General features: G+C 46.3%; 1 protein-coding gene across 2 annotated transcripts in view; it reads left to right on the top strand.

Moving 5' to 3' along the window:
* The first annotated feature begins 225 nt into the window (after window positions 1–225).
* Window positions 226–27,959, top strand: part of NUP93 (nucleoporin 93) — a 78,821-nt gene continuing 51,087 nt past the window's right edge. Inside the window, exons 1-3 of one of the 2 annotated variants that reach the window (XM_084294579.1) lie at window positions 226–249; window positions 5,131–5,344; window positions 5,882–5,999. In XM_084294579.1, coding sequence (XP_084150705.1) covers window positions 5,166–5,344; window positions 5,882–5,999 — 297 coding nt within the window. In that variant the 5' untranslated portion in view covers window positions 226–249; window positions 5,131–5,165. Of the gene's footprint in view, window positions 250–3,090; window positions 3,188–5,130; window positions 5,345–5,881; window positions 6,000–27,959 lie in introns of those variants that run through there. The other variant, XM_084294578.1, reaches the window with a different exon arrangement.

Below are 27,959 nucleotides of genomic sequence, written 5' to 3'. Positions count from 1 at the left end.
CCTCGAACCCGCGGCCCAGAAGCCGCCCCCCCCTCCCCGCCGCGCCGCCCGTGTGCGCCTCTTGTCGCGAGGAGACAGTGAAGGCGGGAGCTAGCGCGCAGGGAGGGGGGAAAGTTCACGGGCTCGACCAATGGGAGCGCGCGGCGCCGGGAAGCGCTTCGTTTCGGCCAATGGGAGAGCGGAGGAGGGGATAAGGGTGACCAATGGGCGTGCGGGGCGGGGGCGCGCGGCGGCTGGAGCGGCGGGCAGGTGAGGGCCCGCGCGGGCGTGTCATGGCGGCGGGTGGGCGGGCAGCGGGGGCATCCCCCTGTCCCCTCCGCTCCCCGCTCCTTATCCCCGGCCCCCTCCCGATCCCTCCCCGGGCCCTGAGCTCTCAGCAGCCGCCCCTCGGCCTGGGCTCCTTCCCCTCAGCCCCAAGCGGGGCTCCCCCGGGCCGCAAGCCCCTCGGTGGGACCTCCTGTGAGCCCCTGGGCAGGTCCCGGTCTCACCCCCGGGCTTGGCCCGGCAGGGGTTTGGGGGACGGGGCGGGAGGGGTGGCTGGGAAACTGGGCAAGGGAAAGGGCCCTGGGAGGGCACTGGGGGTGTTTGGGTGTTTGAGCAGCAGAGGCTCAGGGAGACCTCACTGCTCTCTGCAGCTGCCTGAAGTGAAGCTGTGGGGAGCTGGGGTCGGCCTCTTGCAGGTATCCAGTGATAGCAGCAGAGGGAATGGCCTCAAGTTGTGCCAGGGGAGGCTCAGGTTGGCAATGAGGAGACATTGCTGCTCAGAAAGAGCGGTCAGGCATTGGGACGGGTTGCCCAAGGAGGTGGTGGAGTCACCATCCCTGGGGGTGTCAAGGAAAAGGTTGGATGTGGTGCTTGGGGACAGGGTTTGGTGAGTGATGGTGGTGGGGATGGTTGGACCAGGTGATCTTGGAGGGCTTTTCCACCCCTAATGATTCTGTGGTGGGCAGAAGGTACCCAAATGAGAGCGCTGGCTCAGCCTTTTCACCCTGCCCCAGCTCACAGCCGCTTTCACCAGCAGTAACGCTGACTTCTTGTGCAAAGCAGGCAAAGATGACGATAAGATTTTCTTAAGAAAGCATCTCAGCTGTAGAACCCTTCTTTCTGACCCTGAAGAACAGTATCTGTCAGTCCCTTGTAGCTGCCTTAGTGTGACAGCGGGAGCTGTGGGCGTGCTGGGGTTGGGATGTAGCTGCCAGCCGTAGGGACACATCCACCACTGCCCTAAACCCCCTTGTATCAACTGGGGTTGAACTCCAGTCCAGGTGCCAATGAGGGACTTCATCTGAGGAATGTGAACTGTCAAATGAAATGTGGTACCTAACGAGCGGTCTGCTGGCCACCCTGCAGAAGTTGGTGGCCTGCTGAGGTGGGAATCGGGTGCTGGCAGCAAGTACCGAGCCTCTGGGAAAGGGGCAGAGGGCTGGGGTGGCGAAGCTGCCAGCTGAGTCAGGTTTTAGGGGACTTGAGGTCTTTGTAAGGAGCTTCGAGGCCAGCTGGCAGATAAGTCAGCGTTGATAAGTTCATGGAGGTATGCATTGGAATAAAATGTTTAAAGTGCCAGCTGCTGGTTCCACATTAAGTAATGAGCAGGGCAGTGGAGGGCCGTGTCCCCTCATTTGTCCTTTATCACTGTGCGAGAGAAGTAACTGAATGTCAGTGCGTTTAAGACCGCGAAAGAAGCATTTTTACGCACTTTTTATTCAACATATGCACTGTAGGAGCTCTTTGAGACCGAGTGCTTAGCAGCAGTCATAGAGGGACTGGACGTGTACAGACCTCCCTACAGATGAGCTCACCAACAACCCCTACAGGACTGGGAACCCCATGGGCGGTGGGGAGGATTAATTGGTGGGTGGCAGAAAAAACAGTAAGTTTAAGAAGAACTGGTTACTGTGTGGCCTGTTTGGGATTTTCCTGCATCAACCTGGTTAAATGCTGGCTGCTGTGCTTTGCACTGTGGAGGGCAATTTGTTGGAAATGTGCAGCAGGTGTTTGGGTTGTACTCGGGCACTTCTGGACATGGAAACAAGGCAGGAGGAGCCCTCAGGAGTTGAACCAGACGGGCTCTCTCCGCTCCTGGTGCAGGGTCAGTAGGTCCACGCCACTTCTGCCTTGTCCTGCCCCAAAAAGCTCCATGACAGTGTCTGGCAGACAAGCACATCCTCACTCTCGCCTCAGATCTTGGCTGATCTTACCCCCATCATCCTGCCCTACCTTCTCCATCTTCCTTCCAAAAGAAACCAATCCCAACTCAAGCACTGGATTTCTCCTTCCTTTCCCCTTTGGGCGAATCTCTTTGCAACTCGTGGAGCTGTTCTGGTGTGGCAGCTACTCTGACTGCAGCGGGTGAGGCTTCCCCTCCCTCCTGTGAAGTCTTCCTTTTTTTGAAGCGCTAGATCAATCTGAATTTTTAGTCTGTTTCTCAAAGTTAGCTAATGAGATGACACAAAGGCTGTCAGTATGTGAAGTACAACAGACGCTTGCTCACACGTCGGAGTCTTTCAGCTCTGAGTCTTTCTGAAGCTGGTGAGCTAAAATGTTTGACACGGCCGTGTGTGGAGTACCGTAGCTACATTTGGTTAGGCAGCGTTGTAGGACGCAGAGATCTTTATTTTTTTTCAGGTGATCGACATTTATAGTCGGAAGAGACCCAAGAAACCTGTCGTCATCTTTTCTGATTTCATTTTGGCTTACGTCCCGCCAACTCATACAATATATGGTGTTTATACGTGCTTTTAAATGTTGGAAAAACATAAAACTGGGGCTTTGTTGGACGTGGAGTACTAGCCTAATGCAGCAGCCTCTATTGATAAGCCATCAAAGTTGTTTTTACAGAGGAGCCTTTTCAGTCCTGGCTTTTAGCCCGGGGTCGATCTGGTTTCACAGAAGCTGGTTTAGTTTCTGATGTATTTTTCTTTCCCTTAGGTGTCAGTTGTTGCACTTTCCCCAGCCAGACATGAAAATCTGCCGTGGCTCTGCTCGTTACTGTGGCAGCAGTTCCCATCTCGCCGGGCGGCGCTGAGAGGCAGACTGCAGTCTCCCGAATGCAGTAAATTCTGTCAGCGTGGAGACGAACTCGTTCGTGCTGCTATAAATATTGGCCTTCTGTCCCCTGGACAAAGCTGCTGGTGGTGCTCTAGCTAAGTTTTGAGCTGTCACTGTCAGTGCTGGGCTATAATCTCAGGTAGTTTAGCTTGCTCCCAATAAGTTTATTCTGTATTTGTTGAATTCAGCCTGTTTTCCAGAGTCACTGCGGCTGTCCTACATCAGCAGCTTTATGGGGCAGACTGCATATGGCACTGACATGGCATCCGTGGCTAAAAAGTGCAGGTTGGGGAGCTGTTTTACAGCGCGCTGATCCCCCATGCTTCTGGTTCCAGTGCTCTCGGAGAAGTTAGTGCCTTCTTACGCTCCCGGCTTTTTATCTCGCTCTTAATGAAAGGAGGAAGTGGACCGGATCGAATCCAATCGAGCTGAAGCCTGGGCTGCTCTCGCAGTCGCTGCTCCCGGGGGATCTGCTCGCCTTGCTCGTGGGCGTGTGGCTGTTCTGGTCAGCGCCTGCCAACAGGGGCTGCTTCTGGCAGGGCTGCACCTGAGTTACCGCAAGTGAGCGCCGGGAGGATGCTGTGTGCTGCATTGCAGGGCACGAAGCTGCTGGCTTCCACCACACCCCTCTCCACTCCCATCTCAGAGCCGTGCTGAGCTGCTCACACAAATCCAGTCCCTGCTGTCTTGCCTGATGAGCGAGGCAGTGCAGGTAGGGTTGCTGCCTCCCCCCGAAATTAGTGAGGAGTGCTGGGGAAATTCTCTCTGCCTGGACACCTGGGTTTGTCTTGGCGCCCAGGCAGCAGCCATGTGCAAGGGGCAGGGATCAGTTTCTCTCTCTAATCGTGTGTGTCTGAACCATCACACAGTGCTCTTAAATCGCTTCTTGTCCACATCTAAAGCACTGCTCTTGTCCCTGGAAGTTGTGCTTAGGAATGGTGGAACAGCAGGAAAGTAGAATTGTGCCGGTAGAATGCTTTGGAAAGGTTGGGGGTACCAACAAATGCTGGAGTTGTAGGTTGGTCCTGAGCTGTAAAAATTCCCTGTCTTCTTCTCGGTGGGTGCTCTTGAGCCGATTGCTCTTGATTTTCATTTAGTAAATGAGGGAGCTCGAGTTGCTGAAGTCTTGTAGCACTGTGCAGCACGGCCTGCTGTCAGAGACCCTCTCCTGTGACCTGGGGGCAGTGGGGTGCTCGTGGCGTGTCACTGACCTGGCTGCAAATCATGGATTTGGGGCCTGAAGTTGAGGGTTTGGTTTTCCTTTTCCATTAATATGGACACTGTTGTGACTCCCTGGTTTTTCCACGTTGATCCTGGGCGTATACATTTGTCTGCTCTGTGAAAACAACCGGCTGCATTCTGAACCTGGCACGGCGTGATGCCCTAAGGACCTCAGCTCTCAGAGCCATTGCTCTCTGCTCTCCCTGCTGTTCTCTCACTGGGTCCATGCAGGCAGCCCTCACAAGCGCTGGGAGGGCTTTCTACACGTATTGAGGGAGGACTCCCATCTTCTGCATTGCAACAGCGTGCATTTATGTTTCCTTGAGGCTGATGACATGGATTAACACGTTTTAATAGATGGCGTGTTATGGCTGTCTCTGCACATACACATACTTGTCTTCTGCTGTTTATTTAACCTCATGTTGAAGCTATGCGTATTTTCAGCCTGTATATATACATATGTATGCGTGCATATGTGTATCTCCATTTATGATATAAAAATGTGTATACACAAGAGCTTTATAGCTGAATTAATACCAAATCTTTCACTTGGACTTCTCTGCTTTCTGTTTGTTCCCCTTTGTATCAAGGCAGTGTGTGAGCTGCCACATGCACTTCTGACAGGTCTGGAGATCTGCCTTAAAACATGGTCCTGCAAGGCACCTTGCTCTGAGAGCACTTGAAAATTTCCTGAATGTTTATGTGCTTCTGCTACATCCTCTGCAGGGAGGATGAACAGAGTGGTGTCCTGCTCTAGAAGCTCAGCTCTTTGCTGGTCTCTCTGTGTACCCGTAGGTATGGACACTGCTTATAGCCACACAAGAATTTGCTCAGATTTCCCCTTTTCTCTTTTCTCTGCAGGTTTCTGTGCGTCTTAGGTGAAACCTGCAACAGAGATGGACACCGAAGGCTTTGGAGAGCTCCTGCAGCAGGCAGAGCAGCTGGCAGCTGAGACAGAGGGCATCTCCGAGCTCCCGCACGTGGAGCGCAACCTGCAGGAGATCCAGCAGGCTGGGGAGCGGCTGCGCTCCCGCACCCTGACCCGCACTTCCCAGGAGACTGCGGATGTTAAGGCGTAAGTACTGAGCCCCTGTGCTGGAAACTGAAAGCAGGGGGTGCGAAATGTTTGTGGGCTTGGTTTTTAAGGTGTGGGGAGCTGCGCCAGGAGGATGTGCTCAGGAGAAACAGAATGGCTGCAAAGCTGCTTTCTCCTTCCGCATCTTCTTACAAAAAAATAAATTAGTAACTGAAGGATTCGTCTGAGAAGCAAACTGTTCCCAGTTTCAGGTGCTAAAGCCAAGAAATGCAGTACCTTGGTGCAGCCGCTGCTGAGGACATTTACCAATGCGCTGTAGAGTTTTTCTGTCTGGAAGAACTTGGCAGCTGTGCCGTACTGCAGTGGAACAGCAGAAAGTGTTCAGCAGGGCTGAGGGGGGGTTAGATACATGTGTGTGGCTCTGCAAGGTTTGGGTTCATGCATTTCTCACATCAGCTGGAAGCACTGACAGCACCTGGCTAGCTGCTGACCCAAAGATGGACAGCGGGTTGGGTTTAGAGTTTTTCCTGGTAGCTGTCTGCGTGATTTCATACCTGCACAATTTCTTCCTTACAGGTCTGTTCTTCTTGGGTCCCGAGGACTTGATATATCTCATATCTCTCAGCGACTCGAGAGTCTAAGTGCAGCCACTACGTTTGAGCCTCTTGAACCCGTGAAGGACACTGACATCCAGGTAGGGCCAATTCTGACACGTGTCACACTCCCCTTAACTGCTCTTCCTGGGCTCTGGTTCAAAGCTCCTCTCAGGCTGTTGTGGAAGTAGTTTTGCACTGACACTGTTGTGGAAATAGGCTTGTTTTGTGTTTAATCCACTGGCTAGAGGAAGCACAGAGGGTACATGTGCTTTCTTCTTTCAGTGAAGGAAGAGTTAGCCATGAGAAGCAGCACTAAGTACCAGATTTGCAGAAACATCTTAAGTTCCAAACTTCCTCTGAAGTCAAGAGGAACTAGGCACTTGCTGTCTTTGTTGATTTGAGGGATGCTTCTCCTAATTTTGAGTCCTTTTTAAATATCTGATGGAAGAACACATGCAGAACTACTTCGGATTTTCAAGGTGTTCTATGTAATAGGGGGCAGTTAAGTTCATATGCAGCGGAGGTGAGTATGGCTTTTTCTTTTGCTGCGTCTCAGGTTACCTCGTCCAAGTGGTAGACTGACTGCTGCTTTTCCTGTGCTTTTCCAGTGTGATTTAATCTTGTTAACTTTGTCTTGAATGTCACCAGATACCTTACAAATTAACGTGACCCGTCTTTTTTTGCTTTATGATATTTGCCTGCCCTTACAGCATATTTGTGTACTGCTTTTCCTGATGAAGAAGAAATCTGCAGTGTTCATCAATTCGATAACTGGCTCTTAACTGAGTAATGTCGTGTGTTGCTTTGAAAATTGTAATAGTCAGAATTATTGGTTAATCATTTGAAAGCTTATACCCTCTCTCTTCACCTTCTGACAATTCCTGGCATATTTGGCTGCCATTTCTCATTCTCCCCACATGATTTTTCACTCTTTCACCAAAAAGTAGTGCAATTGGAGGCTTCATTGCATGATAATAGCTCGAGAGCTGTACAACCATTGGCATCATTCCCTTTTTCTCCTTTTATTCCTTTGTTCCAATTTTAATGTTGTTGTGTTTAATTAGTGATGTTAAACTTTGTGCATGTTTTCCTTGGCCCCGTTCTGTCACTTTTTTCAAGAACTCTTCCTTTTCTTCTTTGGGTTTACTACTGTTGTTAATTCTTTGATTTCTGGTGTTTTTTTCTTCATCCTTCAAGAGCAATGCTGTTGTAGATTCTCAAGCCCAGAAGCAGTGGAGCTTTTGACTCTTTGAATTTTGAGATGTGGCTTGTGGGAAAACAGCCGTGCTCCTTGATAGGACTGCATAATGCTCATAGCTGGCTTTATTTTCCTGCTGACTACAACGTGAAGGCTCTCTTCTTCCTTAATTACACCAGATCTTAAGGCCCTATCGTTTGATCACCAGCACGTTCTGGTGACCTTCTCAGTATATTTTCCCATCTTTATTTTGGTTTTGAACCAAGTCAATGGTGGAATGTTTTTCATTTTAGAGTGCATTTATTCCTTCAAAAATAAAAGCTTTGTTTTTAATTTATGGCAATTTATACAATGAACCAAGCTTGCTAGAAAGATGACTTAAATTTAAAGCAAGCCTTTTTAAAACAAAAAATAAGCCTTAAATAAGATTTTAATTGCTAAAGCTTGAAGAAAGCCGGAGCAGATTTTTTTGGAGTATTTTATCTCCTGAAATGAAGAGATTTTCAGCCATGCCTAAACACACTGGGTACCCGAGTCCCATTCATTTCACCTTCAGGTGATTTCTGCAGGAATTGTGTCCTTACCTTGCATGGGTTTGTGCAAGTTTCTTTAAAACCGCTCCCTTTCCATCTCTAGATGCTGAAATGCTGTTTCTGGCTATCATTTTAAATCCACCTTTTTGCTACTAAAGTTAGTGATTTTTATTCTGTAAAAGAGACTATTTGAAATGCAAATGTTCTGAAATACAAGTTGAGTACTCTTTTTCTATGTATCAGGCAGTTTAATTGAACATTTTTATATGGTTTATTTCTCATTGAATTTTAATTTGCAACCAAATCTAACTTGATACAAACATGTAAGGGCCTGTGTAAATGGAATCTAGTAAATAAGAAATTTTCCATTCTTTGTTTTCAAACTTTAAGATTCTGAACAAATATGCCTTTTAAATCAGCTTTGTATTGTGAGTATAGATACAATTGTATCCTCGTGTTTAAGAAATGTTTCAAGTTCAGCATTAGAAGCAGTAGTTAATTGCAAATCAATGTGTTTAAATGGCCCAATCAGCCAATGGAATTCAACCCTTCCATTAGGAAACCAGCTAAAAAGTACAAATGAAAACCAGGATCAAAATCAATAATTTAAATCAAAGTTCGCTGCTTGCCATTTAGAATCGTGATTAACGCTGGTGATTTAATCACTGATCACTTGAATTTAAACCTAACTACTCACGTTCCCTAGTACACATGGGCTTCAAATCTGCAAGTTGTTGTGCAAAAAACGTTTGTAAATTAGCTAAAACTGATCTGCAGAGGGAAGCCTGGTGAGGTGCTCGGTTCTAGGTGATTTTACCCGGCTAGTGGTAATGTCTGAGTGCTCAGTGTTTTGTCCCTGCTTATTTTGTGGTTGACAGGTGCAAGGATTTTTCTTCTATTTTGCAGAACATTGTCCTCTGCTTTGTGTGATGGTCTTTGCAGTCACTTCTCAGGCTGTCTGGCTGATGTTGACAGTGGTTTGTGGTTCGAAAATACTTGCTTAGAACATGGACAAGGCTCTGTTCTTGTCTGTAGGTACTGGTACATGGTTGCCAACAACAGGATCTTGTCCTTTAAGTAGTTTTTAGTAAGGTTTTCTTATGTAAGAGCACCTTTGTATTATACTTCAGTTATCTTTTTGTTAGTTCTGCTAACCAGGTAGGTCTTAAAATTATTTGATATTTTGATAAAAATGTACTACAAAAGCTTCCTATGTTACTTGTACCTTCTGATTGTATTGGGATCCGTTTTCATTCTCCCTGGCTACTGTATTGGGATCTGTTTTCATTCTCCCTGGCTAATTAGTTTCCTAAGGTTTCTTCAGATTCATTGTGTTTGCTTTGGGTCAGATGTCCCAAATGAAAGGACAATAAATGTCCTTTTATCCTGGGTGGAACTCTCCCTCCATGGTTGCTGCCGTTGCATCCCGGAGCGCAGCGTGATAGAAGGAAGCAATCTTGCAGGGCTTTACTATTCCTCTGCTGTTACTTGGTATTTGCACAGACACACTGGTAGGCTGTAATTCTGCAGCTTGTGAGGAGCGATTCAGTTCTGCATCAAGCCTGCAGCCAGCACTACCACTAGTTTTTTTTTTTAACCAACACAAACTTCTTCCCAAGTAATTAATGAGCTCAGTTCACAGCTTAGCAGTGTTATGGACTCAGCTGTCCTTTCTTTGTTGCATTTTACTTTCTTTTCTTGATGCTCAGCATTATATCCACAAGCTGGTATGGGTTGCAGCAAATTCTTTTCTTGCCTGAAACCTGTTTGTGTCATCTGTAGGCTCTTCAGCACTTAAATTGCCGTTGTATGTGTAGCATCCCTCAGGCTTCAGCTGGTGCAATTAGTGTTATCACTTCATGAATACTTCACAGCATTTGATTAGCAGGCTGAAACTTTGTTTCTTAAGGTACCTGAAACTGCAAGTGCGTTCTTCCTTCCTGTAAAGCTGCAGTGGGACTGCGTGGGTACAGCCTACATACACCACATTGCAGGAGTAGGTGGCATCTCTGGAGGTGAACATGGGCATTTGTGCCAGAAACACAGACCTCTTGCTTAGGCACTGCTGACTGCTGCACTTAAGCAAAGGTTACTAATATGATTAAATGTTTACTGTATGAATTTTAGGGTTCTGCTGACTTTAATATTCTATCAAAGCTCTTAGGGCTTGAAAATACTCCTTAGACTTCCTGCCGTATGCTCCCCCATCACTCCTTTGCCTCCATGGTAATTGCTGAAAAAGAAGAAATCAGTGATTTCCCTGACAGTTTGCTTGCTTGAGCTTCTTCAGTTTTCTTCCCTGAAGTATTTACTTACTGCCTGTGTTCCTTCTAGTGTTGTGGTCTATTCTAGCAGCCTGTATGTGGGCAGCAGAGAGAGATTTGCTAGAATCTAATCTCTCAAATGAGGGCGATCAGCACTGCAGAGGAAGAATTCCAGGAAATACCCTGCTTCTTCTAGGGAGAGTAAGTCACAGCAAGACAAGTCATGCAGGGGAGCGTCTAGGGCATGAAGTTCCTGGATGCTGATATTGTGAGATGCTCAGAAAGCGTTAAGAGAATCTAGGAATTGACCTAACAGAAGCTTCAGATTGGGTTAACAAGCACGAGGAACCTTCTGTACAGAGCCTCTTTTAAACTGTATGCCATAGTGCTGACTAAAAAGAAGTGCAGCAAATTGCAGCTCAATTAATTATCTGAATTATTTATCAGTTGTAAAATGTAGATTGCTTGTACATAAAAGGGTTGCGAGTCCAGGAAATGTCTCCCACTAGAGCAGTAGGCCGGGAAGATTATGAAAAAGACTTTAGGCTTGCCTCTAAATTATAGGAATTTGTATTTTTCCTCTCTCCTTTCAAAGGCTGTTCCTAAACTGTATACAGCACAACAAACACTTCTCAGAGCAAATCCAGTTCGTGTTAATTCCTACCTCAGAGTTTATCAAGATCAAGATTATTTCTTTTACTTGTCAGTAAGCCCTATTTTGGCAAAATCTTTTCAGAGTAGAAAAGGGTAGTCAAGCGATTCCTGGTGGTCTTGATGCCGTGTTTAACAGATAAATGCACTTTTTTCCTTTGTTGTGTCTTCACGGCTTTTAAAAATCTCATGCAAGTGTGGATGATGCAAGCCCATCTCTGCAAAGATGGGGTGTGTGCCTATAAATGTAATCCCTTTTCTGAACAGAACGCCAGTATTTCTCCACGATTCCCTAAAGGTGAGCTGTGATGTACTCTTGTAGCAGGAGTACAGAAGAGGAGGAATTACTACAAGTATACAAAAGGCTGAGCAGTTGTGGCACATGAGCTAGGACCTGGCTCTTGCATTTGTGCTGCTTGTCAGGCATGGATGTCAGAGAGGTTCAGCGCTGCTCTGATTAAACATTTGGGGTACCTGGTAGGGATGAGTTGCAAGATCAGAGCCCAGTTTATACCCACAGAGGTATTTTGGCTGATTGCAGGAGGCATTGCACTGCCCTGTATGTTTTGTATGTACTGGTGGTTTGATACTAGCTTTAGCCCCCTGTGTACCTGTTTTAAAATGTTTAAGCCCCAAATCACGGTGGTATTTGTAAGAAATGGCATCGTTTTACCTTCTAAGGCTCAGTCCAGCTCTCTGCAGACCTTTGAAAATGGGTTCTCGAAATAGATGTGAGCTCTTCTTGCTTACCCTGTTTTATCTGCTTGGAAAGCCTGAGGGAAATGTTGTTGGCCTCCAGCGAGGCTCTCGCTTCCCTGCTTGTACAACAGTTCCAGCGTGGGCTTCTGAGCTAGGCAAAACCGAAATGAAAGCTTGCATACCAGGCTTTCTTCTTGATTCCTGGGTGTGGATGTTTATTGACCCAGTAGCTCTTCAGAGGTCCAGAAAGAGAAGTAAGAGCTTTTATCTAAATGAGGGCAGAAGGTTAGGCTCGAACCTCTCCAAGTGGCCGCCGAGGCAGACTGAAGTGAAGGATCTGGGATATTTTCAAGTTTTGCAGAGTGCTGTAAGCAGGCTGTGTACCAGCAGCAGCTCTGACTTTTTGCTTTAAGGTTGGAGTTCTTGAGGGAGAATCTGGTCCCAAGGTGCTGACCCCAGGGCTGTGTGGTGTGCCTCGCTGTATGTAGTGTGCAACTCTCAAATCAAAACTGCTGACTGATATCAGGCACTGAAAGGGTGCGTTATTCAGTGAGCCTTTACTGCTATTGCACATTATCATTTGTGATAGACTCTGTGGTATCTACTAGAATAACACCAAAGCCTGTGGTAATCTACTAGAGTGTAACTAAAATCAGGGTTTATAAATGGAAATGCTGACACAACCTTAAAGGGGCAACCTCGAGTGCTGTTCGCCATCCATTGTTTGCATTGGCTTAGCCTGAAAATGTATTTTTCCTTTTGCAGATTTTTGTCCTTTTCCTATTTGCCAAACATTGATTTCCCCCACCCCCCAAGTCCTTCAGTTCTAATGGAGCTTGAAATTAAGGTGGCTTTATTTTCCTGTCGCTTCCTCCTTCACCCTAATCGATGATGCCAGCACAGCTGTGGGGACCCTTTAACCATTGCAGAGCCAGGACAAGGAACACAAGGACAATCTTCTGCCTTGTCTTTTCATTTTATTTAGGGTTAGTTGTTAGCTGCTGTTGTTTTTTTTTTTTTTTTTTTTTTTTTTTTCTCATTGCTGCAGTCCTAAGGAAAAAAAAATTCTCTGTAGATTTAACTGTGGATTCTTCAAAAGCTGTTGCTCCTCTCTATGGAGGTTCTTGGAAGTCCCTTTTTTTTTTTTTTTTTTTTTTTTTTTTAATTCCCATTAGAAGTGCATGCTAGGATCAAACCCCACTAACCTGGGTTAGCTTTTTAATTGATTTCATTAAGGATTTGACCCCTAATGTATACATTTGGTATGCAAATGAAAAATATAAATATTCTGGCAATTAAATATGGCCAGAGGCAGTTTTAAGACAATTGAAGAAAGCCTTTGTGAGGAATGAATGGGTGTTTGGCATGCAGCAAATGGAGCACTGTACTAAGGCATCGGGCCCTGAGAAATATAAATCACCAGAAGAAGGGAGAAATGAAGGTAACGACTTCATGCAAACCTTGGAAGGGAAGCTGCAGCCTGCCCGTGGCTCTCTGCACAGTGCTGCGATGTGCGAGGGCTTTCACAGCACGCAGCCTCGATGAGGCCTCTCTGCCTCCTTCCTGACACCGCTCAGCCTCCCAGGACCCCTGATCAGAGAATGCCCTGGGAGACACGGAGGTGTGCCTGGGGTGTAAGAGCGTAGGGTTCCCTTTTCCATAGCTGGCTGGTGAAATGATGCACAGCAGGCAAGCGAGTAAGACTATATAAAAGGACAAAAAAAAGGCAAAAACGTTGGTAATGCCTTTTTTTCTTTTTTTTTTTTTTGCTTGTCACTTTCTCCCTCGCATGCCTAGTTTACATCTACTAGCAGTTTCCTCTAGTTCCCATCACTGGCTTAATAGCATGAATCAGCACTGCAGCTTTAAATTACCTTGGCCTTATTAATGTGAAAATAAAACAAGTGTTGGGGGGCAGGAGGGGAGAAGACCACAGCACATTTAACGTAGAATACTGTCTGGTACTCTGTGGCATTTCATCTGTTATCCAGATTACCCTCGCTCACAGTGATACTGAACTGCCTGCGTTTTTTTGGTTGTGTGCCAGTCGGAGTAATTATGTAGGGCCCTTCCAGTTCAACATGATTCTGATTGTAAATTCCTAACGGTGGAGAGGAGACGTGGTCTGCCTCCCTTTTCCTTCCTCCCTGGGTAAGCAAAGACAGCCTGAAAGGGACACTTTAAAACTTGATGCTAATGCAAGGTCATGAGATGGAAAAATTGAGAATTCTTGTTCTAGTGGCTATGTTTATTGATCTATTTAAATTCTGCTATGTCCTGGCACATTTTATATTTCCTGTCTGCTTAATCCAGCTATGCTCTTTGCATCTCAAATAGGTACAGTGGTTGACTTTTAATAAACACCTTTGAGATTTGTCACAAACATCTTAAAACAGAGACCAGATTTTGAGTCATAACACTTGGCTTCATCCCCACCCTTCCCCTTTGGAGCCTGCTGCATAGCTCTGCTCTTTGAGGAAAACAGTTCCAATTCCTCATCAAATGCTAACTCCTGTGAAGGGCAAACAGACCTTCTGCTGCAGGAGACAGCTTGGCGTGTGGCAGGCACTCAGGAGCACACCCTGCGTGGTGGAACGTGATCATCCAAGTCAGAACTTCACCAAGACCCTACCTGGATCAGCGTTGTTGTTGCAGGGATTACTGCGGGATCAGTACTGCTTTTTAGGATCCGTGTTGCACCTTACCAGGAGGACAGTGCTTCTGGCAACCCAGTGCCTTTTAACATCCCACGTGAATTTAGTGCTCGCTGAGGTCTTGTATCGACTGCTGACCTGGACAGTCTGTAAATGAACTGCTGGAGTCAGTGTTTTCGTGGTGCTGGAACAATTTCATAGCACGTTTTAGACTCCGATTATAGGAAGTGGTGCAAAGACATGATACTGATACAGGAATTCATACAACATCACAATTTGCCACCTCCGTGTGTCACATTAGAACAAATGAGCTAAAGAGGTGGCTTTATTTATTGGAGGCCCAAATGAAGCTTTTGCAAAGTACCACTCCGTTGTTTTACAAAATACTGATACTCCCGTTAGTTCTGAAACCATTACAGAGAAAGTATAAACTTAATTGGAGAAGGCTTGGATATTTCCAGTACCTTAGCTATAGCTCTGATCTAACAGATATGCAAGGCAGTGCAGGAATTTAATAGTGGAACTGATTATAAACAGACGTGAACCTGATTCATCCTTGTTGCTTTTATGAAAAATAAGTGAAAAATGAGTAAGTTAATTTAGATTTCTAAAGTATTAACAGCATTTTGGATAGCAACAACATAATGGCCAGAGTTTGGGGGGGCTTTATTCTTGAGGTAATCCAATTCTTGCACGCAGGGGCCCTGGTATGGCCACCTGGTGCTGCTGGGGAAAGTGGAAGCAGAGTCTTTGTGCTCAGAAGCCTCACTTGTAGCCACAAACAGATCTGGATACTGGGTCTTGTCAGGGGTGGCAGAAGCTTTCCTTCCTGGGGTTGCAGTGCGTTAATGGATTTCAGCTATAGTGCCAGAGGTTTGGGTTTGGAAAATGAAAATTTGCCTAGAAGTCAGCTGTATTTCAGTTCTGAAAAGAAGATTTAAAGAAATTTTAATGGAAAGAAAAGAGTTCACCACTCAGCAGACTTCTCTGAACGGGGACAGAGTGGCACGGAGCTGACCAATACAAAGAGAGGTGCTTTGCTTACCTTTCCCCTGAACTGTGCTTTTTTTTTTTTCTGCTAATATCTTTGCTTTTTAAGCATTGGCTTAAGCACCTTTCTCAACTAATTGCTCACAGCACTGCGAGCTGAACCAAGCACATCACTCCTTACCAAGAACAGTTTGTAGCGTGAGCAGGACGGATCACCACACCAAGCTCCTGTGTCGCAAGTAGAAAACCATGGGCACTTTTTCCAATGAGCCAGTGCATCAGATCTAGTTAAAAAAACAAACCACCCAAACAATAAAAGCTGCTGCAGCTCCTTGCCCTCCTTTCAAGCCCCCCTAATTTGCTCCAGCCTCTTGCAAGTGTTACTGCTGTGCTGAATTGTGCTGGGGTTTGTCGCAAAGCCATGGGGGTAATTCAGCCATCTGGGAAAGGCCACAGGTGTATTGTTGTGCCTGCCCTGTAGTAATTAGGCAGTTTGACTCCTCATCCAAAATCTTAATCCTAGGCATTATCAGGCTTTGGTTTAAGGCAGTCACTAACTAATAAGTGTGTTGCTGCTGTGTGGGTATCCAAGCACCGGTGTGCTTTGGCTTCCCCATACAGAACAGCCTGGACGTTTGGCAGCTTGCAGATGAAATGTTCAGGTGGTGCGTTTGTGTGTTTCCTAACTTTTTGAAGGCAAAATGAATTTGTGTTCCTGTCAAGATACTTTCCCGAAGGACGGCTGCACCCTTCTGAGGTGGGTCTGGGGCCACATGCATACATTCACTTCCCTCAGCTGGGTTTTGGGCACAACTTCTGTTCTCACTGCCTCCCTTCTGTTGTCTTCCCTGCCCTTAATTTCTCCGCTTCCCTCCATTCTCATTTCATTCTTAATCCATTTGGGTTTATTCCCTTTGCCTTCTACTTTGGGTATGCTCATTACCTCCTGCCCACTCTTTACTCAGTTCTGTTCTTTGACAAGATTTTGGTTGCGAGAGCGTTACCCACCCACCTGAGCCAAACCACTGAAGGCCTGTTTGAACACAAAGCAGTCGTGAAATGTCTGATGTGCTGGTTTTCTGTACGTGGGGAAATGACCAAAGGAAATTCAGGGAGAGGAGCTGGAAATGGTCTTCTTCATTCCATCGTTTGTGTCTTAGCAAGCATGCAAGACATGATCCATCCTAGCAAGGCAAGATCCATCCTAGCTTTAACCAGGATGAATCTTTGTACGTAGTGCTTTGAGCCACAGCAAAGATGCAGTCAGTTTTCTAAAAACTTAATTGGAACTAGGTGCTTAATTGCCACTTGGTAAAAATGGCTGGAGGAGCTCGGAGAGGCTTGGTTTTAAAATAACCTTATGGAGAATAAATTAACGTGTCACCAGCTTTTTTGACAGCAGTGCAAGTCTCTGGGGTGTCCTTTTAAAGCACCGATGCCTGGATTCTGCCAGATCTGCAGTGGGGTGGAGGTGGGGAAGGGGAGAGAAATTCTTCCAACTTGTGGTATTTTGGGGAGCGAGGGGAAGGCTTGCCAGTGGTGTGTGAATGCCATTTAAAGGCTTCTGAATGAGAAAAACTGAAATGTGGTAAACACGTCAGCGTTTAATTTTGGTTTCAGGAGCTGGATTAAAGCTTTTTGAATGGTTCGGTTGGCTGTCCTAGGCTGGAATCGGAGATGTGGGAATAGTTGCAAGTAAATTTGTTGTGGGTGATTTATTAGGTTGGATTTGGGACAAGTCTACTCTGCTGCTTTCGTGTGCAGCACGGGGCAATTCAGAGGAGGAACACTGACAAAGAAGTTCATGGGGATGTCTGCTTGTCTCCTAATAAATGAGGCTTCACCCTGTTCTCTGGTGGTTAGATACTGGTTGGTAGAACCCTGAAGCACGGGGTGTAATAACTCTTCCCACAATTTTATCGTTAAACACAGCCCTAGATATTATCAATATCCATATACACACTGAGTCAGTTTTTTAATCCCATTATATTTTGGCCCTGCCGTCTTCCTGTGGTAGTAAGTTCCCCAATTCAATTACAGATTGTGTTAAAATTTATTTCCTCTTACTGGTTTTGAGCTTGGCATCGTTTAAATTTCAGCAGACGTCCTTTGCTTGTTGCTCGGAGTCGTATGAGCTGGATTTCTGGATCTGCCCTTTCTGGATGAGTTAGATATTTATTGGAGCACATCTCCTCTTACTGGGTTCCTTTTTAATATTACCCATCCTCAATGTGTTCAGTCACATCATGGGGATAATTTTGCTAATTCCTCAGGTCTGTTCTGCAGTCTCCTTTGAGACTGGCTGTCCGGTTGGCGCAGTGCTCTTGATAAAGCCCCAGCATTGTTTGGCTTCCCTGATAACAGAGTTCAGCACAGCCAAACTGGGTGTGAAAGGCAGAAGTGGCAAGCTGTGAAGGATTTGATCTGAGCTCAGATAAGTGGGAGCGCACAGGTGGGGATATCGTACAGCATCATGACAAATCCTTATCTCGGTGGTTGCAAGCCAGCAGGATTCTTCGGGCCAGATTCTAAGATATGAGAGAGGAGATTTGAGGAGAAGTGGGAGAGGGAACGGAGGAAAAAACATTTCAAGCAGATGAGTGGGAACCTACACGTTATCTCCAGATCCTCGCGGCGGTAATTGATTTTGCCTGCTATGGTTACCATATAGTAACTCCGATGAAACATTCATTATTTCTTTCCTCTCCTGCCCCAAGGCTTGTAACACAAAATGGCATGTTAAAATCCGTTTACCCTGTCTGCTGAGTAGATAGAAAAACGTAAAGGCTTTAACGAGTCTGAAATGAGCACTAATGCAGTAGGCAAAAGACCCACCATTGTCTTGACTAAAAGGGAGCATCCCCAGCCTGAGGTCCCTGTGTGAGCTATGGGTGGAGGCTGAGTGCAAAGAGCACCTCACTGGAATTACACCTTTGGGCTCAGTATTTCGGATATTTCTGGGCTCTGTACAGTGGAGCTAGCCCTGCTATATTTCTTCTCTTAGTCCCTGTCTAGCTTGATTTAATTTTTCCAAGGTTAAAGATGGCTTATCCTGAAAATCTGCAGGTCATTTCTAATGGTAAGAAGCTGGATTGCTCAACAGATACTGCGAATCGATATCACTTCTCTTATTTTTGTTTTGCTATTTGACTGAGGTTAATGCTTGGCTTCGTATTTGCTGCTGGGACGAAGTGCGCGGTAGTGCTCTGCGTAATTAGTTAATGTGCTGCGCTGAGTGTTTTGCTGTTTGTCTGGGGGGTTGTATCCTTAAAAATGCCTTATTCTCTGTTTTCTAATGTGCTCATGATTTTTTTCTTCTGAGGAAAGACTTCGCATCTTCACGATAGCCTTTGCTTTATTATAAGCTTATGGTTTTGTGAGTTATGGAAGCAAGCACTCAAAATGAATGCTGCCTCTGGCTCCCTGTTGCTGGAACTGAGCTAGGAAGGGGTTACCATCAATTAGCTGTCTTAAAACCTTTGGCTGAGAGTTGTTCTGTAGCTGGTGTAGTGGTGGCTGGTATGCAGTTAGATTTTCCAGCAGCAGAACCATCATCTCCTTTCCTTCCCTCTGGGTGTTCCCTGGCTTTGTCCAAGCCCCTCACGTTATCTTTCAGGTGCTTTGGAGGAGTCTTTCCAGCATGTAAGGTGCTTTGTGCTGACATTTGAAAGCTCTGAGAAGGCCACTAGCATCTTCCAGGCTGTCTCAGGCCCTTTCTTTACAGTAGGTGCATCAAGCCAGTGGGGTAGCACTCGGTCTGAAAAGACTCCGGGGTTTTTTCCAGGGATAAATTCCTCCACACGGGGGCTCAGGGTCTGGGGAGGAAACGTGAGAGCCTGTCCCCACGAGTGGCAGAGATGACATGCTTTTTGCAGGGTAGCACCAGGAAGAAGTCTCGCTTTTTCGGTCAGCAGATCTCCTTCCAGCAGCACAACCAGCATCAGGGGACTGATCCTGCAGTCTGCCTTCAAGGGCAGGATTTAGCTGTTTGTCTCAATAGCTCCATCTTCTCTTGTTTGTGTCGTTTCCCACAACCCTTCTTCCTCAAACTCTTCCGCATGTGTTGCCTCTTGAAGTGCCTGTAACATTTTCCTTCTCAGATGAAATACCAATTGCCAGCCAACGTGTTACGTGGTAGCAGTGCATCCTGGCAACAAACGCTGCTTGGAACCACGTATTCTGAGGGGAAGGTGGGAAGCAAAACTCAAAGACTCGTTTCATTGCAGAAACAGCTCAGGGGAAGGTGTTGCACATTGGGAGTGCCCAACTGGAGCCAGAGGAGGTTCGTCTTGCTGCCCTGCTGGTGCTGCTTCTAAACCCATTAATTTTATAAGACCTCTGAGGTGTCTCCTGCCTTGTAGCACCCTTGACTGTTGTCATCCATGGGAAGCAGAATACTTTGCAAATGATTATCGCCATCTCAGGCCAAGGGAGATGGGGCAGACTTCTTATCTAAAGCCTCTTTTACGTGAGTACACAGTGCAGAGGGTGTTCTTTGCCTGGCCCGTGGCTCCATCTCAGTTTGCAGGAGCAGATGGTTCAGTGGGTTCTTGAAACAGAATTTCTCTGACGCTTTATTTGAACCTTACCTTGGAAACTTTGAAATTAGTCAGATACTGAATCAGGAGAAGAATAGTCACAATTCAGAATGGGAGTGGGCTTTACTGGCACTCTTTTATATGCTGATTAACTGACTTGAAGCAAGCGGAACATGCAGAGCACTATATCTGGCAGAAGAGTTGTGATCTGGTTGTACATGCCACCGAGGAGTGTAGACAGCCATCAGGCTGTGCTTTTAGTGAGGCTCTTTCCCTAGTGTCAGAGGCAATCGCTTGCTTGATTTCATCTTTTTTTCTGACTGAAGTTCCAAAGTGATAAATTGAAAACCATCTCTGCCGGTATCCCGGACCGATCTGCCTTATATAAAATGCATGCAGTAGACAGTGAAATTGAATCCCTCTTGCATGTGACTAAAGAAAGGGCCTTTTTGTTTCTTTCACCATTTATTTTTCAGCAAGTGTTGCAGTTTGTTTTGTTAGCTGAAGCTGTAGTTAATGCACTTCCTCCAGAAGCTGAGGAGTTCTGTTACATGTATGAATTCATGGAGCCTTTTGCTGGCCAAGCAAGGTAGGACCTCAGAGTTTAAAATCCCCTCCCAAGCTTATTTATCTATTCTACTTTTTTTTCCCCCAGTTTTAGAGCAACCCTTTGCAACACTTCTAACACCAGATACTTGGCCTTGCTGTGAAGTATCAAATACTTATCTTAAAAACTGAGCTTACAGTTTCTAGAACAAGTCAGCTGTGATAGCATATCAGCATCAGCAGTGGCAAAATCTTCCTCTGAGACTTCCATGTGGTCACACCCAGTAATGTTGCTTTGTGCAAGGCTGATGGCATTAAAAAGTTACAGGTTGCATTTGTGAAAGCAGTGCTAATTCAAGTATTAGTAAATAATTATAAGTATTAATTTAGCTTTTGTTGATGGAGGCAGCTTCGCAGTCTAAACTTTGCTTCCTGAGACTGGAGGTCTTGCAGCTGATCCCTTTGGGCTATTCCTGTTTTCTAGGGCCATCACCAGTATAAATGATTAAAGTGCAGCACTACCCTTCAAAATGTTTGTACAGAAGCAGTGCTTTTTGATACACAGAGGTACATTCTGACAGAGTAATCGCATCTTGGAGGATCATCAGATCTTCCTTTCACATTAATAACCAAGATTTGGTTACTTCTGATAGCCCAGCAAAATTAAAACTGTTAAGGAAGAGCTGGCTTCCACTCCATGCTTTCTTAATTCACTTTAACTGTTAATCTCTTGAAAGATTTACATAGGTGCTACTAGCAGCATCAGCTGAATAACCTATTGTTAGCAGGAGGAGAAGCAAAACTGCAGATGTCAGATGCCACGGCACATCTCTGTGGTCAGTAGCTGTGTGGGGTTTATTACAAAAACCTGATGGTGCTAATAACAGAATTCTTACTGGAACCTTTTAGAGTTTTTGACTATCAGTTAAATCTTAACCTGTTTTAGAGGATAAATTTTAGAGGATAATTTTACTGACAGGCCTAGGATATAGAAACGTGGCGGGATGAAGGCTGAAGTAGGAGTAAGCTCTGTGAATCAGCACTGAACGTGCCTGGGGAGGTCCCAGGACTGGTACATCCATCAGAGCAGACAGCTGGGCAGGTGGGGTATTGCCTGTGCACACCTACACAGCTTCATCCTCTTCCCACAGCAGGTCCTCTCCTATTGAATGTTATAGCTTGAGGGCAGGGGGTGTGCAGGGAAGCACAGGTTATGACTACTGATAGAAATTGCTGCCTTAAAAATCTCAAACCATAACTTATATCGATGACTGTCACGGCTTTTCCTGTACCAAGCTGAAATAATTAAGAGCTTCAATTTCATATGAAAAAACAAAATGCATTTGTCACTGGGCTTTGACTTCTTGATTTATATTCACACCCAAGCCAATACTGTGTCCTTCCTCCTCTGGAAGTGTCAAACGAGAAATGTTGTCTGAAGTTATTTTATAGCACACGTTGTGAGAACAGCTAAAGTAGAAGCCAAACATTTAGTTTCTGAAGCCAGAGGTTATAAATTCGATATAAAAATGGAGAGTGATCCTGGAGGTCTTTTTCTCCTGCGAGAATTTAGAGCAAGGCCGTCACAAAGAGCCAAGGATGTGGGTTTTCAGTGCTTTAGATTTATCCATTTGTTCTTTGCTGACACAAAGCAGCACAAAAACACACAGACTGCTGTCAGATGGGCTCTGGGCAAGCAGGAAACGGGAGCCTCTTTGGGTTGTTTTCAGATCTTCCCCAGGACAGAAGAAGGAAAGGAAGGAGAGTTCCCAACTTTGAAAGCAAGCAGTTGAAATGTGTTCCAAGAGTATTTTGGAGCAGGGATGCCAGTTTAAATATTTATGCGGTGTTTTATTGCACTGATTCAAATATTGAATAGCGCCTGACCCTTGAGTTCCTGGATCCCTGCCTGCCTGGCACCCCACGGTGGGTATATTTACTTAGAAAACAGCCTTCTGCAGCAGCTGGTTTTCAGCGCAGGAAATGGGGAGAACTGGATCCAATTTTTTCCTGATTTTCATGCTTGACTTTGAGCTTGCCTTCCTATGCAGCAGTTTCTTCACCTGTGAAATAAAGGTTGCATTTACTGCTGGCTCTCGCAAGGTCTGTAGTGAGGGCTTTATGCGGATGTTTTCCTTGTTGCTGTTTCCTCAGACCTCCTTGCTGTTTGCACTCCTGCTCGGTGCTCAGCAGCATTTATCTGGCTTCCACCTTCCCTCCCTCAGGTACTAGCCCAGGGGAAGCAGAGGCTGTTCCTCTTTGTCGGTGCTTTCCGGCTGCCCCTGTACCAGGCTGGCTGTCAGCAGAGCTCCTGTCCCACCTGAAACGAGGAACCGAAGCTGTGCTACAGGCTGAAACCACCCTCTTACTGCAAAGCCATCTGCAGTGGCTATCAGCCAGTCTGAGCTGGTGATCTTCAGCTTCTCTGGGCTGAAGCTGTGGCCACACAAACCCTTCGATTGCGCTGCCAGTTGATTAGAGTCGCAGGCTGGGGCTGGAGGAGTCAATACAGCTACTGCCTGCTGCCCGATATAATCATTTTACACAGCAGCATTTTGTATGGCGACCCTCGCTTGGGATGGATTATTTGGGATGTGCTTGATCCTAGAGAGTGCTTGAGACAGAGCAGCAAAACCTCATGATCTGAGATCCGTCCCAGCCCATTGCTGGACACGTACCCAGCTGCAGAGCTGGGTTTGTGCACCCAAGGACAGCTCTGTGGTCCTCGAACACATGCACAGCCCTGTTCTTCAGCTGCTGGGCTTGCTGCCTTGGGTCCTTTTGCAGAGCTGAACCTCGAGGTGTGGGTGCCCAGACCCGAAACCATCAGCGAGAAGCCTTTCCATATTCCTAGCCCTGCCGTGTGCTTGTTTAGAGCTGAAGCCCCAGGGACGGGAGATAGTTTTAGCAAATAAACGTAAAGGATCTGTGGCAGGATTTCTGAAACAATCGTTCTCTGTTTCCCTCTGTGTATTTGCAGACTCGAGGAAGAAAATGGAGAATTCAGCCGGCGTGTTTACCCAAGCTATTACGCTGGCTTAACCGTTCCATGATGAAGTTCCATTTCAGCACTGAGCTCTCCAGGCTGTGGAGATAAAAATGATCAATTGGAATTGGTTTTGTCCTCCTGTTTTCACATCCAGGTTTCACAGCACTGGATCGGTGGTTGCCACCGTTTCTTCCTGAAAAACAGGCCGACCCTGGGCGCGGGCAGCTGCTCCAGCTGCCCATAAACCCGAGGTTTTTTCCACTGCTCAGAAATGTAGCAGTGGCTCAGCCTTACGACCGTGTCTCAGAATGGGAAGGCAGAGTTAACTAAATTTCAAGCATTTGTTCCATGGCAGAGCAATCCTGCCTGGTGCTCCTGCTTTCCAGAGGGCGTCCAGCCCCGTCCTCTGCAGAGCTTGCCTTGGGCTGATCCAGCTGATGGCTTACGCTGGGGGGACGTGCAAGGCTGACGTTGTGCAGGCAATTAAAATCTATGAATTAGATTAAAACCCAAATGTTAGCTTGCTCTGATGCAATTCTTTTTTTTTTTTGTTTTCTTTTGGTTGAGATGCTCTTTGGAGATAAAGCTGGAATCAGGCTGCTGATCTGCACTTGCTTGGGGCTTGGCTTTGAGGTTTCTGTATTTTGCTGCTCTTACCTCTTGACCTGCTTGGTTAATTTTGTGTCTGAAGTTCTGCCCTTCTTATTCCTGACTTTCCTGTTTATAATACGCACATCTGTACCGTTTGGTAGCTGTGAAATAACCATGCTTCATTTCTTGCTTCCAGACTTTATTTTTTTATTTTTTATTATTATTTAGAGCTGAGCTTGACAAAGAAGGACGAGGCCGGGAGCGGTTACAAAGGGGGCATTGTATTTTTACTGTAATACCGGGGTATCGATTGTTGACTTATTGGTAGGCTTAATGCACAGCCATTTCCTTCGTGTCTGAACGTCCATTAAAACGCTGGCCTGGTGCCAGAGTGTTGAAATCCTGCGTTTTATGATATAATCTGGCTCTCCAAAAGTACTAATGTGGTTTGGATTTAAAAAAAAAAAAAAAAAAAAAGGCAAGTCTCAGGTTTCCTTGTTTGCTTGTTTTGTTGGTTTTTTTTTGGCTCATTAACCTTTACGTGCTAAAAGGAACATCTGAAGATGGGGACAGAGGGAAGGAGGCAGCAGTCCTGATGTTTTGAGGTTTGTGCCTTTGAAATTTCTCATTTTATCTTTGAGACACCCAGTGCTTGCTGAGCCCCCGACAGAGACGTTCGGGGATGCAGAGTAGTGGTACTGACTCCGTAGTTTATTGGATTAAAACAAGTCATGTTTTTTTCGAGAGGAAGGTTTTGTTGGTGTTAAGCATCAGTAGCACTTCCCATAAAAATATTCTTGGCAGCTTATAACTCTTCTGAGATGTGAGACAGGGCTCTGTCTCCCTGCAGCACTATCAGCTCCCAGGGGTGTTTACCCCCAGGTAGGCAATGGTACCTGTCCCACCTGCTCCTTGGGCTCAAGGCTCAGGGCCACGTTACTGATGGGACAGTCCTAGCTTGTAGAAGAGGCTGCAGAGAGTTGAATATGGGTGTGGGAGGCCTGATGCCAGTGCTGCTGTGCAGAGACAGCCTTTGCACAAAGCAGCTTTCCTGATTGCAGTCACCATTTGGTATCGGTAAGGCAGGAAGGGCTGGCAGGCTTCTAACGAAGGCTTTTACCAAACCATTTGCCATCGCAGTCAGCCAGCAGTGCCCCGAGCCCTCCATTCCCAGTTGCTCTCTGGAACAGTGCTTTTTCAGGTTGCATACCAAGTTTTCTTTCTTCTCCTCTCCCTGGCTTTTCTGTCTCCCATTTACAGAAGCTGTCATAAAGCAGAAAGGATGAAGCTTGCTTCACTTTCTGCGTGTCTTCGCTTTTGGGTGGGGATGGGAACGTGCTTTTGGTGGAAAAGGCTGTTGTTCAGCGACCTGGCACTGTAAGGCAGTAACGCTGCCTTTCACAGCCTGCCACAAAGAATAATTACACCAAGCCTTAATAACTATAATACACCTCAAAATAAGCACTGGAAGTGAAGGGAGGCTGACACAGCTTTCTGCTCTCCCAGATGTGCAGGATGGGATTCACAGAAGGTGCGGAGCCAGGAGTTTGCCCTCTGGCTGCTGTCCTGGGTGGCATTGCATCTTTCGTGCCCAGACCTGTAGCCAGGACTCGCTGCGGCCCCTTTCTTGTCATTCCAGCTTTCCATTAAATAACAAGCTGCCATGAAGCAGGGTTATTACCTGTTAGATTCTGCCTTTTTCAAGGAAATGTGTATGATACTTTTGCCCAGAGAGAGAAAGCTTTCCTCCCACTGGGAACCAGGAGCGGTTTCTCCATCTCCAAAGCACGTGCCAGTGTGGGTGGTGCCGTGACCCAGGTGAAACTTGTGCTGGTATCTCTGTTACATTTTTCCTGCCCTTGAAGATTTTGGGTTCTGTGTCCCCCTCAGTCCCCATCTGACCTTCCCCAACCCGCCTGTTCCAGTAGCCCGTCAGCCTGGTGGTTCTGTGCAAGGCAGCATCCTCATTTCCTAAGGCAACAAGGATGCTGGAAAAACCCTTTTGGAAAAAAAAAACAAAAAACAACCTGTAGGACTTCCTTTCCCTGCGCAGTTCTTACCCATTGAATTACCATGGTTGGTCTGCGGATTTCACGGGGACATTTCAGTGTGTTGTGTTTGGGGGACAGATCGTGAAGCAGCGTGGAAATTATTTTTTTTCCTACTAAATGAGAAAAAGAACCTAATGAGCTACGCTGGGTTTCCAGCTCACCTTTGTGTGGCGTAGAGCCCTGTTCCTGAGCACTTGTATTCCCTTCCCAGTGGCTCTTGTGTGGCATGGCCCCTGCTTACCTGCCTTAATCAGACTTGAGCCTTAAAAGATAGAAAAGAGGATGTTACCGTACAGCAATTTAATTTACACCGTGGCAACAACTATTTATAGATGTTAAATAATTGCCATGCCAATTTAAGTTGCCCTGTTCCACTTTTTTAGATACTGGCAATTGCAGGAGATGATAAACTCTTTCTCTACAGGAGGGTGAATTAATAGGTGTCCCAGGAGGCCTGGAAGGGGCAGGATTTGATTGCATTCCTCGAATGCTTAACACCTAAGGCTCTCAAATTAGATAGCAAAGAGAATCTGTTGCAAGAACATGTGGACGCGCAAGGAGAGCCCTTGCTGGTAATGGAGGACCCCAGGGGAAACGTGTTTGGGGGAGTATTAAGCTGAAGCTGGAAGATCTCCTTTGGAGCAAATATTAATAAAAGTTTCTTCAGAAATGAAATCAAGTTTTCTTTTTACTTCCAGCTTTACTCAGGAGGGGCAGGCGCTGAGCTCTGCTCTCTGGGGACAGTGCCAGGACCCGAGGGGACGGCATGGAGCTGGGACAGGGGAGGGTCAGGCTGGGGGTTAGGGAAAGGTTCTGCACCCAGAGGTGCTTGGGCACTGGGACAGGCTGCCCAGGGATGTGGGCATGGCACCGAGCTGCTGGAGTTCAAAAAACATTGCTGAGAAGACAACAGTCTCAGATGTATGGTGTGGTTTTGGGGTGGTCCTGTATGGAGCCAGGGATTGGACTCAGTGGTGCTTGGGGGTCCCTACGACCTTGGGATATTCTGTGATTTTATAATAAATACATACATTTATTTTATAAGAAATGCACAGGAGTTAGTGTCACTTGCAAGAACACAGTTTGGTAACACTCCATGGACAATACCCTCCATCATAATTGCCTAGCAGCTGATCTTCCTATTTAACAATAAGCAGCGGTGTGTTTTTATCATCACCATGCTATTGAAGCTGCTGCTCTGCAAGGAAATGTTTGCTAAACGAGCAGTGGTTCGACCCAAACTCCAAGCAGGTGAGTTGTGCCTAATAATAGTAGGAAGGAAATTGCTTTGTGGGGTGTCTCTGTATTGTACAGTGTGGTGCAGTGGAGGACCTACCAGTTCCCTGGGAAGATGGATGGAAATGCTCAAGCTTTGCTTGGTGAGCAGAGTTAGAGCAGCTATGCTGCTGGATGTGACTCCTGCATGCTCAACATTGTGTATTTGCTATTTTTTGTTAGCAAAATAGGTCCTGGAACCCTGTCTGAAAGGTTTGCAACAAGGGTTCTGAGCCTGTGGTGGTGCAAGGTCTCTAACGAAAATCAGAGCTGATATCTGCTGGGTCTCTGTTTCTTGGATGAGTAAGTTGTACAAGGCTAACGAATTAGCTAAGTAATTGTACATGAAAATGCATCGACAGCATCCACTCAAAACCTGCCATGTGATCTTTGTGCTTGCTTACAGACGATGCTAGGTGGAAGGTGGGGATCCAGCTGCAGTAGGTTGCCTACACGTGTTCAGCACCAAGCAGGAGAACCCTGTAAGGGAGGCAGCCACGACCGACAGAAATATTTGATCTGTTTTGAGCATAGGGCTGAGCAGCTCTCACACTTGTGCTGTTCCTGCAGTGGGAAGCACTTGCTCTCTGGGTGCCTGCTGATTTTTGGCTGGTCTTGGGGGGGTAGGGCAGGGAGTTCTGTCACTTTCTGCCATAAACTTGCAATATGAGCACTGGAACAGCTGGAGCTGAAGGGAGATCAGGGACGTTTTTGTTAAAACCACTAATCAGTCCTTACTTGCTTTAGTCCTGACCGGTGCTCATCTAGTTCCAGTTTGAACAGGTGACCTCTGTTTGAAAGTCACTTTGTCCTTTTAATGGTTTCCTGAGTCAGCATCCATCCCTTCCTGAGGGTCCTTGATCTGCTTGAAAAGGCTGTTCTGGTTTGGTGAGACCAATCCCCATGTTGTGTGGCTGTGCACATTGCTCTCAGTGAAAGCTGTGCGTGTTCCCCTCCCTCATCTCGATGAGTCCTTGCTCCTTTTCTAACCGGACAGGCTGTAACTCCGTTTTTGGGGGGTTTCCTCTTACCTCCAGTTTTGGAGAGTTTGGACAGACGAGAAGCTGATGGTAAGGTCT

This window comes from Netta rufina (genome assembly GCF_964035555.1).
Source record: "Netta rufina genome assembly, chromosome: 13".
Classification (NCBI taxonomy): Eukaryota; Metazoa; Chordata; class Aves; order Anseriformes; family Anatidae; genus Netta; species Netta rufina.
This window is presented reverse-complemented; position numbering and strand designations above follow the sequence as displayed.